Here is a 14,052-nt window from a genome sequence, read left to right as displayed (position 1 = left end):
AGCTCAGCCTCGGGCTCCACCTGTATGAACTGAACTGGGTGTACTCACCTGTGTTGGAAAATAGCTGTATCGCCCAGTTTCTGCACTTCTCTGCTCTACTCGCTGGTCAACTTTACACTTTGTCTTCCTATTCACTCATGTGTGTCAGCAAATATCCTGCTTAATGTAGGTTTTATCAAATGACTTGTTAAAAACAGCTCTCCTGAGTTTATATTAGTGAAGCTGTTGTTAAAAGCAGGTGCAGTGAGGGCCAAAAGTTTAATAATGTATTTTTTATAATTTAATACAACGTTTTTAATCACCAGGTCTTAGTTTACCCCTCATCAACCTTAAGTGTATATATACACTGATCAGCAATAACATTAAAATCACCTCCTTGCTCATCTACTGCTGCTGTTTGAGTTGGTCATCTTCTAGACCTTCATCAGTGGTCACAGGACGCTGCCCACGGGGCGCTGTTGGCTGGATATTTTTGGTTGGTGGACTATTCTCAGTCCAGCAGTGACAGTGAGGTGTTTAAAAACTCCAGCAGCGCTGCTGTGTCTGATCCACTCATACCAGCACAACACACACTAACACACCACCACCATGTCAGTGTCACTGCAGTGCTGAGAATGATCCACCACCTAAATAATACCTGCTCTGTAGTGGTCTTGTGGTGGTCCTGACCATTGAAGAACAGGGTGAAAGCAGGCTAAAAAGGTATGTAGAGAAACAGATGGACTACAGTCAGTAATTGTAGAACTACAAAGTGCTCCTATATGGTAAGTGGAGCTGATAAAATGTACAGTGTGTGGTTTTAAAGTTGTGGCTGATTGGTGTATACAGAGGCATGCTTTTTCTGGGACAGTGGTAGCCTAGTGGGTAGAGCTTTGGGCTATTAACTGAAAGGTTGAGAGTTCAAATCTCAGCTCTGCCATTCAGCCACTGGTGGACCCTTGAGCAAGGCCCTTAACCCTCTCTGCTCCAGGGGTGCCGTACAATGACTGACCCTGCACTCTGACCCCAGCTTCCAAATGAGCTTGGATATGTGAAAAAAGAATTTTGTTGTACTGCACATCTGTATATGTATATATGACAAATAAAGATTCTATGTATTTAGTTAGTCTGTGCTCACTGCCTGTACTTGGCTAACAGGAGAGAAACGTTATGTGGTGATCTGCTGTTGTACCTCGTTCCCACTCAGGTTCAACATGTTCACCAAGAGTTGTAAAGGAAAATTTACCATAGCCTTACTGCCCTTGACCTTTCTTCTCAAAAAGGTGTTTTTGTCTGTAGAACTTCAGCTCACTGGATGTTTTTTCAGTTCTCCAAAATATTCTGTGTGAACTCTCCAGACTGTTGTGCATAAATATTCCAGGAGATCAACAATTGTTGTCAAACCAGCCTGTCTGGCACCAACAATCGTGCCACAAGGCACTAAGATGTTTGATGTAAACATTTATATTTATGGCATTTAGCAGACAGTTTTATCCTTGAGGGTTAAGGGCCTTGCTCAGGGGCCCAACAGTGAACCTGCAACCTTCTGATCACTAGTTTAGCACTTTAACCACAAAAAAACCCAATACTTGGTGTCAATCAATCAAAATGTATTTGTAGCGCACAAATGCAACTGCTCCAATGCAAAGAATTGCAGGTTAAGCGCCTTGCTGAGGGGTGCTAACCCAGCCGTGCTAACTTGCCGATGGTGGGGCTTGAACAAGAGACCTTCTGATGACTAGTCCAGTTCCTTAACCACTCATCTACCACAGAAGCTCTTGTTGTGTGTGTGTCTGTGTGTAAAATGTTTCTGTTCTTGCCTCCAGCTGACGTGACCGAGCAGCTGAATGCAAGCCCTGTGTGCGCTGCTATGTCTAGGCCTGGCAGGCGCGCTGCAGCCGGCGGAGCACCTCGCCCAGCACGCCATCCAGCTTCACCGTGGCCGGGGGGCACCATCTACCAGCGGGCAGCTCTGGGTGGCCGAGAACTGCCGGCGCCTCTCGAGCCTCCTGCGACAGAAAAGCGCCGCCGTACGGAAGCTGGAGGTGGCGGCGGCGGCAGCACAGCACGACCGGACTCTCTCGGGCGCCGAGCGGCACTTTCAGGTGCACACGCTCGAGGTTTTTCAGAAGGAGTTAAACGAGAGTGAGCGCTCGCTCTTCCAGGCCGTGCTGGGACTTCAGCGGGTGCTGAAGGGCGACCTCAAAGACGTGGCGAACATGAAGGAGAGCAGCCGCCAAAGGCTCGAAGCACTCAGGGAAGCCGCCATCAAGGTGAGGTTCTTAGTAAAGAGGTGGAACCTTATCAGAATTCAGATCCTGGGTGAAATGTCACTTGGAAATATGTCTTGTCAGATTACAGGAAAACGTGCACCAACACTAAATCTACACAATGAGAGTTGTAGCTCTTTCTAATTTACATCGTGCATTTCTTCTGACAGGAGGAGCAGGAGTATGTTGAGCTGGTTGCTGCGGAAAAGCACCAGCAAGAGGCGTTAAAGGTGGCGCAGGACCGGAACAAGACCCTATCCATGTTGGACGAGATCCTCGAGGACGTCCGGAGGGCAGCTGACCGGCTGGAAGAGCAGATCGAGGACCACGTCTTTGACAACAACAAGCAGGTCAGACGTCACACAGTTGCTCGGTTGTTCAATATCACTACCTGCCAGCTGATGTTGAAGGGACAGTCTGTATTGGTCATTGGCAGATGAAGGGGGTTAATGTGGAGGCAGTCCTGAGGGTGGAGGAAGATGAGGAGGACAGAAAGAAGAAGAACGTGTCCTGGCAGGTGGCACAGAGTGATCTGGGACTCAGCATGCTCATCGACTCTCAGAACAACCAGTATGTGCTGACCAAACCAAGAGATTCTACCATTCCACGAGCTGACCACCACTTTATCAAGGTCAGTGACACAATCCTCAGTCCCTCAATCTCTGGTACATTTAACTGGAGAGTGGTGGCCTGTAGCGGTTGGTTTAGAAATGTACACCAAGCACAGTTTAGCTTTTTTTTTTTTTTTTTTTTTTTTACATTATTTTAGCTCCATCAAGATCATTTCATTACTGAATATTCTGTGCTACCTTATTGCTCCCAGGGATCCTAGTGAAACTGGACCTGAATCCAGTCTGTGTAGATGCCTGGCCAGCCGATAGCACTTTATCCTAGTGATGGTGAGCTAGCGTGATAGATCACTGTGCCACTAGTATTTAAAAGGTTGCTGGTTGAAGCACCACTAATGCCAGGTAGCCACTGTTGGGCCCTCATGCAAGGCCCTTAAACCTCAATTACTTAGATTGTATTTGGTTGCAGTGGTAAGTCCCTTTGGATGAAACAGTAGCCTCTTAGCTCCAGTGCAAAGCTAATAAGCAAACAGTAGACACCAACCGTTGCTAACCGTCTGATTTAATAATTCATTTAATAATGATCAGTCTTGTCCTTCATTAAAACTCTGATCTGATTGGCTGCAATTAGTTAAAGAGTACAGGTTTTTACTGTAATAAATGCTCTTTACAACACATTTTTGTAAGATTTATTGTTATTTTGTGTTAAGTTGGTTGGGCGAGGAAATAGTTCTCATCAGACAGAAGTAAAAGCTGTAGTTGCTCCCACAGGACCTGGTGACGGTGGTCATGCTGTCGTTACCCTGCGGCTGGCTGTGCACTCTGCTCGGACTGCCTCCTATGTTTGGCTACATAGTGTGTGGAGTTCTGCTTGGTCCTTCTGGGCTGAACAGCATTAAGGTAAAGAACATTATATTGCATAAGCTAACAGGGCCGACGAGTGTGTCTACCTCACGATCTCTGAAAAGTACTGTCACACAGGGGTGGCACGGTGGCTCAGTGGGTAGCACTGTCGCCTCACAGCAAGGGTTCGATCCCCAGAAGGGTCCTTTCTGTGTGGAGTTTACATGTACTCCTCGTGTCCATGTGGGTTTCCTCCGGGTGCTCCGGTTTGTCTGCGTACAAAGACATGCAAGTGAGGTGAATTGGAAAAACAGACTTGGCTGTGACTGTGTTTGATATTGATTTATTTACTACCTGTCCTGTAATGAATGTAACCAAGAAGTGTCAAACATGACATTATAATCCTAATATAATAAATAAGTCATTCCTTGCAGTCATTCTTTGTCTGTGTCTAAAGTAGTTTAGTGTGTGTTAATGTCTTTATTGCTCATGATTTTCTCTCTGTTTAGTCCATGGTTCAAGTCGAGACGCTGGGGGAGTTGGGTGTGTTCTTTACACTCTTTGTTGTTGGCCTTGAGTTCTCTCCGGAGCGACTTCACAAGGTAAAAAAAAGAGGAAATATTAACCCTCCCGTTATGTTTACGGGTCAGATTGACACGTCTTAATGTTTCAAAATCTAATAAGATACAGTTAAAAGTATTTTTTGCTATGAAACCTCATTAATTTCACTTACTAAGCCTAGCAGAAGGAGTTAATAATGAGATATAAACAAAAATTACTGGGATTTTTTGGTTTCTGACACTTTTGGATGATTAAACATGCCCCGGGTCAAATTGACGAGAAACGAACATAACAGGAGGGTTGAGGAAAAGGTTCATGCAACACAGATATCACCTATAAAAAAGTAATTCCTGTCTAAACTCAATTTTCACACATTTATTTTTGCTTTTTCCCTATTTTTGCCAATGTAGTTGTTGTAATGTAGACCACTGTAAAACAAACTAAATTGCAAGCTCCTCATTTACATCTTGGCTCTTTTAGGTTTGGAAGATCTCTGTTCAAGGCTCCTGCTACCTCACCCTCCTGATGGTGGGGGCGGGGCTGCTTTGGGGACAGATGTTTAGGCTCCACCCCATTCAGACAGTCTTCATTTGCAGCTGTCTGTCGCTCTCCAGCACTCCTCTGGTCTCACGGTTCCTTTCTGGTGGATCCAGGGGGGATAAAGAAGGTAAGAGAGTGAAGGTGGGGTCGGGTTTTGAGATCAAAGGGCCATCTTGAAAGTGTGTGTGTGTGTGTGTAGGTGAACTGGATTATAGCAGTGTACTGCTGGGAATGCTGGTAATGCAGGATGTTCAGTTGAGCCTGTTTATTGCAATCATGCCAACACTAATTCAAGCTGGAAGTGGTGACATGAACAGGTGAGTTCACACACACACACACGTATATACCTGTCAAAAGTACAAGTGACACAGCCACAATCATTGTTTGTTTGAGGTGTGTAACGCCATGCTTCTATTTATTAGTTAGCCAGACTATTTGGAGGTAAATATGAGACCAACTCCATATTAATGCTCATTGGATTTGGAATATAATGATGTCCAACAGGCTTATGTTCAGGTGTCCATATAGTTTTGGCCATACACTTTACATACATGTTTATACCCATACATGCACACTTGCTCTTAATTGCATCATTTTCAGCTTGCATGTTTGACGTTCTCTAATCAGTTCAGATTAAAGAACCTCATACCAGAGTAATGTTGCATTCTTAATTCTGATTGGTCAGGAGGTGTGAATACATCAGTTACCTTTACCAGTACATTTACCTTTACATCTGCAGCATTTAGCAGACACTTTTATTTAAAGTGACTTACAATTATAGGGACGCTGTAGCCTAGTGGTTAAGGTACTGGATTAGTAATTAGAATGTTGCTTGTTCAAGCGCCACTACTGCCAGATTGCTGCTCTTGGGCCCTTAAGCAAGTCCCTTAACCCTCAATTGGTTAGACTTATACAGTCACAGTACCGTAAGTCGCTTTGGATAAAGGCGACTGCTAAATGCCGAAAATGTAAATGAGTAATTGAGGGTTGGGGACCTTGCTCAGGGGCCCAAAAGTGGCAGTTTAAAGCTACAGATCCTCTAAGTCACGTAAATAAAATAAATATTGCCTTAAAAAAAAAAGTCTTCCCAAAAGACTGTTAGAGCCTCAATTTTATACAGATTGTTTAAAAACCTAAATTCTTAGAAGCACAATGACTAAAAAGCAGTCTGTTTAAGAAGATAATTTCATTACTTCATTACTTCATAATCTGTGCTACCGTACTGCGCCCAGTGATCCTAGGGGAACCGGACCCACCACGACCCTGATTAGGCTGAAGTGGAGGTACAACTTGATGATAAAAAGCACCTGGAATGACTGGGCTCAAAGCTGGAACATGCCGTGGATAGGGAGCCATCGAGCCATCCTGCCAGACGTGAATCAAGTCTGTGTAGACGCCTGGCCAGCCGATAGCACTGTATCCTAGTGATGGTGAGCTGGGATAGGATAGGTTGCTGGTTGAAGCACCACCACCAGGTTGCCACTGTTGGGCCCTTATGCAAGGCCCTTAAACCTCAGTTACTTAGATTGTATTTGATTGCAGTGATAAGAACAGTTTTGGATAAAACAGTAGCCTCTTAGGTTCAGTGCAAAGCTAATAAGCAACAACAAATCCTAAATAAAAGAAACCCTAACTTTTTAGAGGCACTAAGACTTAAAAGCACCTTGTAAGATAAACCAGTTAAACTCTACACCCTCATAGTCACGGAAATGACTCCCTAATCCCTGAGTACACAAATAAAGAAATAAATCGATCCCCACCTTAACTCTTAAAGGACAGAACCTATTATTCAGCCATGATAACAGCCATAGCAGCTGACATTGCGATAAGGATCAAACAAACAAAATACATTAACCAGTTGTGAGGAGCAAGAGCTCAGTTTTACTATAGCGAACACTATTTTAGATGGTAAGCCTTCCCAGTTGTGCCAGTCACTGCTATTTCTTATCATTCTTTTTTACAATTCATGTGATCGAGTGTTCTTGCAGCAGCGGTGAACCACGACTTCAGTCTGCTGTTCCATGTTCTAATCTTTTCCAGTCCTTGTACAGCTCTGACTCATGCCCACTCCACAGCAGTGTTTGATTGGTTCCTCCACTCTGTTGCAGTGCTCTGATTGGAGGTTTGCATGTGCTGGTGCTGCTGGCTCAGGTGCTCGTGTCCATCGCCATTGTGCTGCTGATCTGCTGGATCCTCAGGTCTCATCTGATTGGTCCGTTCTACAGAAAGCTACACGCCGAGAGTAAAGGGAACAAAGAAATGCTTGTGCTGGGGACCACAGCCTTCGTGTTCTTAATGCTCTCAGTAAGTTTCATTTTAATCACAGCTGACCCACCCAGGTCTTAGAGGTGGTCGTGGTGTGGAAATATGCAGAGATGGACAGAATATTGGAAACTGCTGACATTATACAAACCTCATTTCTGTGAAAGTTAGGACATTTTGTACAATGCACTAAACTAATTTTTTATTGAAAGCCTTCAACACACACACAAAACTTGAGACAGGGTCAAAATAAGAGTGAAACGTTTGTAGAATGTTGATTATTGAAGGTGAATTGGAAACAGGTGAGGATACCATGATTGGCTATAAAAGCAAAAAGGCTCAGTGTAAGTAATTCTGGGTCTTGGTTAGAGAGTTATTAATTACATTAGGGGTAAAATTACAAATAATTTAGCTCTTTTACCATCTTCTATACATAATATTGTGAAAAGCTTCAGAAATCTTGTTACATCTCAGTTCCGATGGCTGGAAACTGCTGTTGAAAGTGTGTGAGCTTTGTTACGGCTGGGTCATAAAGGTTCTTATTCTTTTATTTATTTAAAACAAAAATTATTTTCTATTTTTCCCACTTTTTCCCCCCAATTTTCTCCCCTAATCTAGTCGTGTCCAATTACCCTGATTGCATCCTCTATACTGGTTCGACCCTTCACCGCTGACTGAGGACGCCTCCCAACTGACATGCGCCCCCTCTGGCACGTACAGTCAGTACAGACTGCATTTTTCACCTGCACGAGTCGAGTTCATACACTGTGTATGTGCACTGTATACGGAGGGCCACACCCCCATCAGCATTATTCCTCAGCCCTGTGCAGGCGCCATCAGTCAGCCAGCAGGGGCCGCAGTTGCACCAGTCATGAGGACCTATGATCCGACTTTTTACCCCTAACCCTGAACAATAGCCAATCGTTGTTCATGCAGCCGCCCAGCCCAGTCGGAAGGCAGAGCTGAGATTCGATACGATGTATTCGAAACCCCAACTCTGGTGCGCTAGCGTACTTTTACCTCTGCGCCAGCTGAGCGGCAAGGTTCTTATTCTTATTCATGATCATATTCATATTTAATACTCTGGACAGGACACCGGTCCATCACATGGCTTCAACCACCGTCCCCTCCTCCCTCAGACATAGCCAATCAATGCCTGTGTGGGCGCCCGGTCAGCAACCCCAGCTCCCAGCAGTAGTGGACTTGCTTAATTTAGTTCTGCACCCCTGAGAACCAAGTGGCTACTTAATCACACAAATATTTTATTACGTGACCGTCCATTTGTAACTTTTGTGCACCAAATGCATAGATGTAAACACACCACAGGGCGGCACGGTGGCTAAGTGGGTAGCACTGTCGCCTCACAGCAAGAAGGTCCTGGGTTTAATCCCCAGGTGGGGCGGTCCGGGTCCTTTCTGTGTGGAGTTTGCATGTTCTCCCAGTGTCCGGGTGGGTTTATTCCAGGTGCTCCGGTTTCCTCCCACAGTCCAAAGACGTGCAAGTGAGGTGAATTGGAGACACTAAATTGTGACATTAAACTTGTGAACCGATGAATCTTGTGTAATGAGTAACTACTGTTCCTGTCATGAATGTAACCAAAGTGTAAAACATGACGTTAAAATCCTAACAAACAAACAATAAACACACACTACACATTAGGCCACATAAGATGTTGTTACCAGGATTTCTGGGGGTGCTTCGGAAAGCTAAGAGGATTCTGGGTGTTGCAGCCTTGCAGTGCCTCTAACAGTATCAGCTCATGATGATTCAGTATAAATGAAGGAACATTTTCTTAATCGATCTTGTGAGGCTTGAAAACACGTGTTAATGTGCCCCCACCTTGCAGGTAACAGAGTTTCTGGATGTTTCCATGGAGCTCGGATGTTTCCTCGCAGGAGCTCTCATTTCCTCACAAGGTCACATGGTTACCAGTGAAGTCATCAGCTGCATTGAGCCAATCAGAGACTTCCTGGCTATTATCTTCTTTGCGTCTATTGGTGAGTGATTTGATGTTTCAGATTCTCTGTCACGGCCAGTTCGGGTGGTGCAGTGGTGAAATACGCCAGCACACTATTGCTAAGATCCGGGGTTCAATTGGGTACGACTAGATTGGGAAAAAATGCAGAAATAAATATAAGCCTGTTACGCCACTAAAGCAGAACTATACACAGTACTTCTACACCAATCAGCCATAACATTAAAACCACCTCCTTGTTTCTACACCCACTGTCCATTTTATCAGCTCCACTTACCATATAGAAGCACTTTGTAGTTCTACAATTACTGACTGTAGTCCATCTGTTTCTCTGCATGCTTTGTTAGCCCCCTTTTACTCTGTTCTTCAATGGTCAGGACCCCCACCGGACCCCCACAGAGCAGGTATTATTTAGGTGGTGGATCATTCTCAGCACTGCAGTGACACTGACATGGTGGTGGTGTGTTAGTGTGTGTTGTGCTGGTATGAGTGGATCAGATACCTCACTGTCACTGCTGGAATGAGAATAGTCCACCAACCAAAATTATCCAACCAACAGCGCCCCGTGGGCAGCGTCCTGTGACCACTGATGAAGGTCTAGAAGATGACCGACTCAAACAGCAGCAATAGATGAGCGATCGTCTCTGACTTTACATCTACAAGGTGAACCAAATAGGTAGGAGTTTCTAACAGAGTGGACAGTGAGTGGACACAATATTTAAAAACTCCAGCAGCGCTGCTGTGTCTGATCCACTCATACCAGCACAACACACACTAACACACCACCACCATGTCAGTGTCACTGCAGTGCTGAGAATCATCCACCACCTAAATAATACCTGCTCTGTGGTGGTCCTGTGGGGGTCCTGACCATTGAAGAACAGGGTGAAAGCAGGTTAAAACAGTATGTAGAGAAACAGATGGACTACAGTCAGTAATTGTAGAACTACAAAGTGCTTCTATTTGGTAAGTGGAGCTGATAAAATGGACAGTGAGTGTAGAAGCAAGGAGGTGGTTTTAATGTTATGGCTGATCGGTGTGTATATTTTCTCAACATTGTTGTCAGCCTGGCCACAACAGGTGGCGTGTTGAGAACCCCTCTCATATCAGAATAAATAGGGTTTAGGTTCTTCGCTATCCAAAGTTCAAATGCAGAATTGTGAACAATTTCCAGGTGAATTTAATAGTGAACGTGAGACCAAGACTTTTGTTTCTTTAATTACTTCCAGTGTAATAGTTCTTATGTTTGTGTTTTTCTCAGGACTGCATGTGTTTCCCACTTTTGTCCTGTATGAGTTAACGATCCTCCTGGTTCTGACCTTGTCACTGGTGATCCTGAAGGTAATTAGACCGAGATCTGTTGAGTTTTGTCCTAATTGTTCTCTTTCAGTACGAGTTTAAAATAACTTTCATTCCATATAATTTTGCTAAGTTCATCATGGCGGTGCTGGTGCTGTCGGCCATCCTTCCCCCCAGCTCGCGACACATACGCTGGATCGTATCAGCTGGGTTGGCACAAGTCAGCGAGTTCTCCTTTGTCCTGGGCAGCCGTGCCCGCCGGGCTGGCATTATCTCAAGAGAGGTGAGAAGATGCACACGTTTACATGTACAGGCGTAGGCACCGAGCCCTGACCTCAGCCACACTGAAACACCTTTTTTATTAATTGAAATGTCAATTGTGCGGCCTTGGCATCCAACATCAGTGCTCGACCTTGCTAATTTTTCTGGAGGTTAATAACAGAATTGGTACACATTCCCACAGCCACATGTTCTAAATAATAATAATTAAACCCTGGATCTCAGCAGCTTCTTGAACTCCCAAATGTTTTAAGGTGCACATTTTCTTGATTTTTTTTTTTTGTGCAAATTTTGAAAGGGCCATGATGCTACAATGCAATTTTAGGGTTTGTTGGGCATTAAACAACATATCAAATAATATTTAACATGGTTTATGCGGTAAAAAACACGCTAGCGCACCGGAGCTGGGATCTCGAATACATCGTATCGAATCTCAGCTCTGCCATCCGGTTGGGCTGAGCGGCCACATGAACAACGATTAGCCTGTTGTTTACATAAGGGTGGGGTAGTAGTAAGCCGTATAGGGACTCCTCGTAACTGATGCAACGACGGCCTCTGCTGGCTGATTGATGGCGCCTGCACAAAGGCAAGGAAGGAGTTCGTTGATCAGGGTGTGTCTCTCCGTACACAGGGCGGATAGTGCAGGTGAAAAAATGAATACGGCTGCTGCCCATGTGTCGGAGGGGGCGTAGGTTAGTTTCGTACTCCTCAATCAAAGCGGGGATTGGCATTAAAGGAGAGGAAGCGTGATGCAATCGGGAAGTTGGACGAGCTAAAGGTCGGGAGAAAAAAGGGAGAATTATTTTTATTTCTATGGTTGCTTGATTAAGGTTAGTTGATTAAAACAGCATTCATTAGCCTTTGTCTTATTGCTGGATAGCTACGAAATATCCACATCACCCATCCTAATTCTGATATAAAGACAATTCATGAAGCATTATCTTTCACAGGGACAGATTTAATTGTGTAAAATTTTAAATACAATGTTTTCTTCATAGGTGTATCTTCTGGTCCTGAGTGTCACCACGTTAAGTCTGCTGTTAGCACCCGTGCTGTGGAGAGCTGCCACTCTGAAATGCATCCCACGAGCTGAAAGGAAAACGTCCACCTGACCCACATTAAGCAATGAAGGAATTCGATCTCTTTTCTCGTGATGGGAGATCATGATCAGTTTGTGATCCAGGAAACACACAAACTTTGTGTGGTCTAAGCACATCTGGGATGAAGAATGTATGAGCGGATTGAACACAATAATTCCTAGATCAGTACTTACTGATGCTAGGACTGATGTGGCTGCAAGCTGTAATTTCAGTCAATTGGTTTTAGTTTCTTGAAATTAGTCAGATGTATGAGGTGCAGCTCCTGTATTGGTATTGGTTGGTATTAAAACGGAATCATCGTGGATAATATGAAAGTTCCGGGGCATGAAGAATTAGATTTTTAGAAATAATGTTAAACCCGACAAGCTGAACTCACCACAAGAGCACAGTGCAAGCTGATTTTCAGTCACTTAAAGCAGTGGTCCCCAACCACCAGGCCACGGCCCGGTACCATTTATTACCGGGCCCCACAGAAAGAATATATAATTAGAGATTGCTACAAGAGCAATTACATTTCCAACACACTTTGGGTGTTGTTGTCTCTTATTACCACTAGGTGTGAGCAGCGTCTCATTGCAGATTTTTTAAATCTATAGTTATTCTATATTAAATCCTCCCTCCCCCGCCGGTCCGTGAAATGATATCTTATATGAAACCGTTGGGTTGGGGACCGCTGACTTAAAGGATTAATGAAGGCAGCCAGACCTTTCCTTTATCAATGACCAAACTCGACTCATGCCCAGTTTGGGTAGTGTGAATGAGCTGACTACCCCAGTTTTCAGTACACGTAGAGCTGAATATTTTCAGACATGTTTGAAATGATCAGTAATGAAATGAAGCCTGAGCTCCCTGTTGAGAAGCTGAAAGACCAAAAATAAGCAATAACCAATTAGCGTGAAAAAATGCTATATATTAAGAAGTAAACGTATTACTTACTAGATGTATTACACGGTGTATGTTATACATCACTCTCAACATGATAAGGCACCATGTCTCAAAGCACATGTTCAGGATGCTATAATAACCCTCCCAGTCACCAGATCTGAATCCAGTAGAGCATTTCAGATTGTGGTACTTGGGATTTGCAGTAGTTGGAAGATTCAACAAGACACTAATGTTTCCAAAAACATTGCCATAAATTAATTGATGCTCTCCTGAGATCAAAAAGGGATTCCTACCCAGTACTAATACTGGGTTCCTAATAAAGTGGCTGTTAAGTAAACATACAGTATTTTATATCATTAGTTGTTTAGTGTTGATTTTTTTATAATGTCACTCTGTGTTTTTTGTTAGTACGATTGACTATTTAAATAGGGCTAACTTGGTTACAGCCAAAAAGTACATGGAGCAGTAGTCTCTTTGTCAAGGTTGAATTAGTAAACTGTCACCTGATGCTGAGAGGAAATTTGTCTTGTTTTTCATACTAATTGTTTTAGACCGGAGACATTTTTATGCTTCAAGTGTAAAGTCTGTATTACATACAGATGTACATAATAAGCCACCAGCATAAACATACACTATATTGCCAAAAGTATTCGCTCTCCTGCCTTCACACGCATATGAACTTAAGTGACTCCCATTCTTAATCCATAGGGTTTAATATGATGTCAGCCCACCCTTTGCAGCTATAACAGCTTCAACTCTTCTGGGAAGGCTTTCCACAAGGTTTAGGAGTGTGTTTATGGGAATTTTTGATCATTCTTCAAGAAGCGCATTTGTGAGGTCAGACACTGATGTGGGACGAGAAGCCCTGGCTTGCCCAAAGGTGTTCTGTTGGGTTGAGGTCAGGACTCAAACAGAACCCCAACTGGCTCATTCACGTCTTTATGGAGCTTGCTTTGTGCACTGGTTAGCAGTCGTGTTGGAACAGGAAGGGGTCATCCCCAAACTCCCCAAAAGAAGCAGTCTGCATGCCTAGGTGCTTGGTTTTATACACCTGTGGCCATGGAAGTGATTGGAACGCCTGGATTAAATGATTTGTATGGGTGAGCGAATATTTTCGGCAGTATAGTGTATGACTGTACTACTGCACCATTGTTAAAAGAAGTGAAGGCGTTTTATATGGTAAATGGTGTAAAAGATCAGGAATGAGTTATATAGCCATTGGATTGGTTTTGGGACACGGCTATAAAACATTAAAATAAATTAAAGTGCTCTTGGTTCAAGAGAATGTATTATGTGCAGTTCTATGGGATGGATAGTAAATTCTTTGCTTAACTTGACTGGAATTAATTTCATGTCATTTATTTGGCAGCTGGTTGGTTTACTTCAATACAGTATCATCAATATAAATACTTCTATAACCAGATCTGCTGTAGCTTTTGTTGATTTTACTTGATTTTTGTTTGTTACTGTCATATTATGTCTTAAAAGCT

The 14,052-nt window shown here is 43.6% G+C and overlaps 1 protein-coding gene across 1 annotated transcript; it reads left to right on the top strand.

Moving 5' to 3' along the window:
- Positions 1-1,826: 1,826 nt before the first annotated feature.
- tmco3 (transmembrane and coiled-coil domains 3) lies at positions 1,827-12,987 on the top strand. The gene is made up of 12 exons (XM_063009646.1): positions 1,827-2,252; positions 2,420-2,599; positions 2,686-2,880; positions 3,590-3,718; positions 4,171-4,263; positions 4,703-4,889; positions 4,962-5,079; positions 6,871-7,066; positions 8,871-9,021; positions 10,261-10,340; positions 10,432-10,581; positions 11,576-12,987. Exons 1-12 carry the CDS (start codon positions 1,827-1,829, stop codon positions 11,687-11,689), a joined length of 2,019 nt encoding a protein of 672 aa, XP_062865716.1. The 3' UTR covers positions 11,690-12,987.
- The last annotated feature ends 1,065 nt before the right edge of the window (positions 12,988-14,052 follow it).

The sequence above is a fragment of the Trichomycterus rosablanca genome, chromosome 15 (genome assembly GCF_030014385.1).
Source record: "Trichomycterus rosablanca isolate fTriRos1 chromosome 15, fTriRos1.hap1, whole genome shotgun sequence".
Classification (NCBI taxonomy): domain Eukaryota; kingdom Metazoa; phylum Chordata; class Actinopteri; order Siluriformes; family Trichomycteridae; genus Trichomycterus; species Trichomycterus rosablanca.
This window is presented reverse-complemented; position numbering and strand designations above follow the sequence as displayed.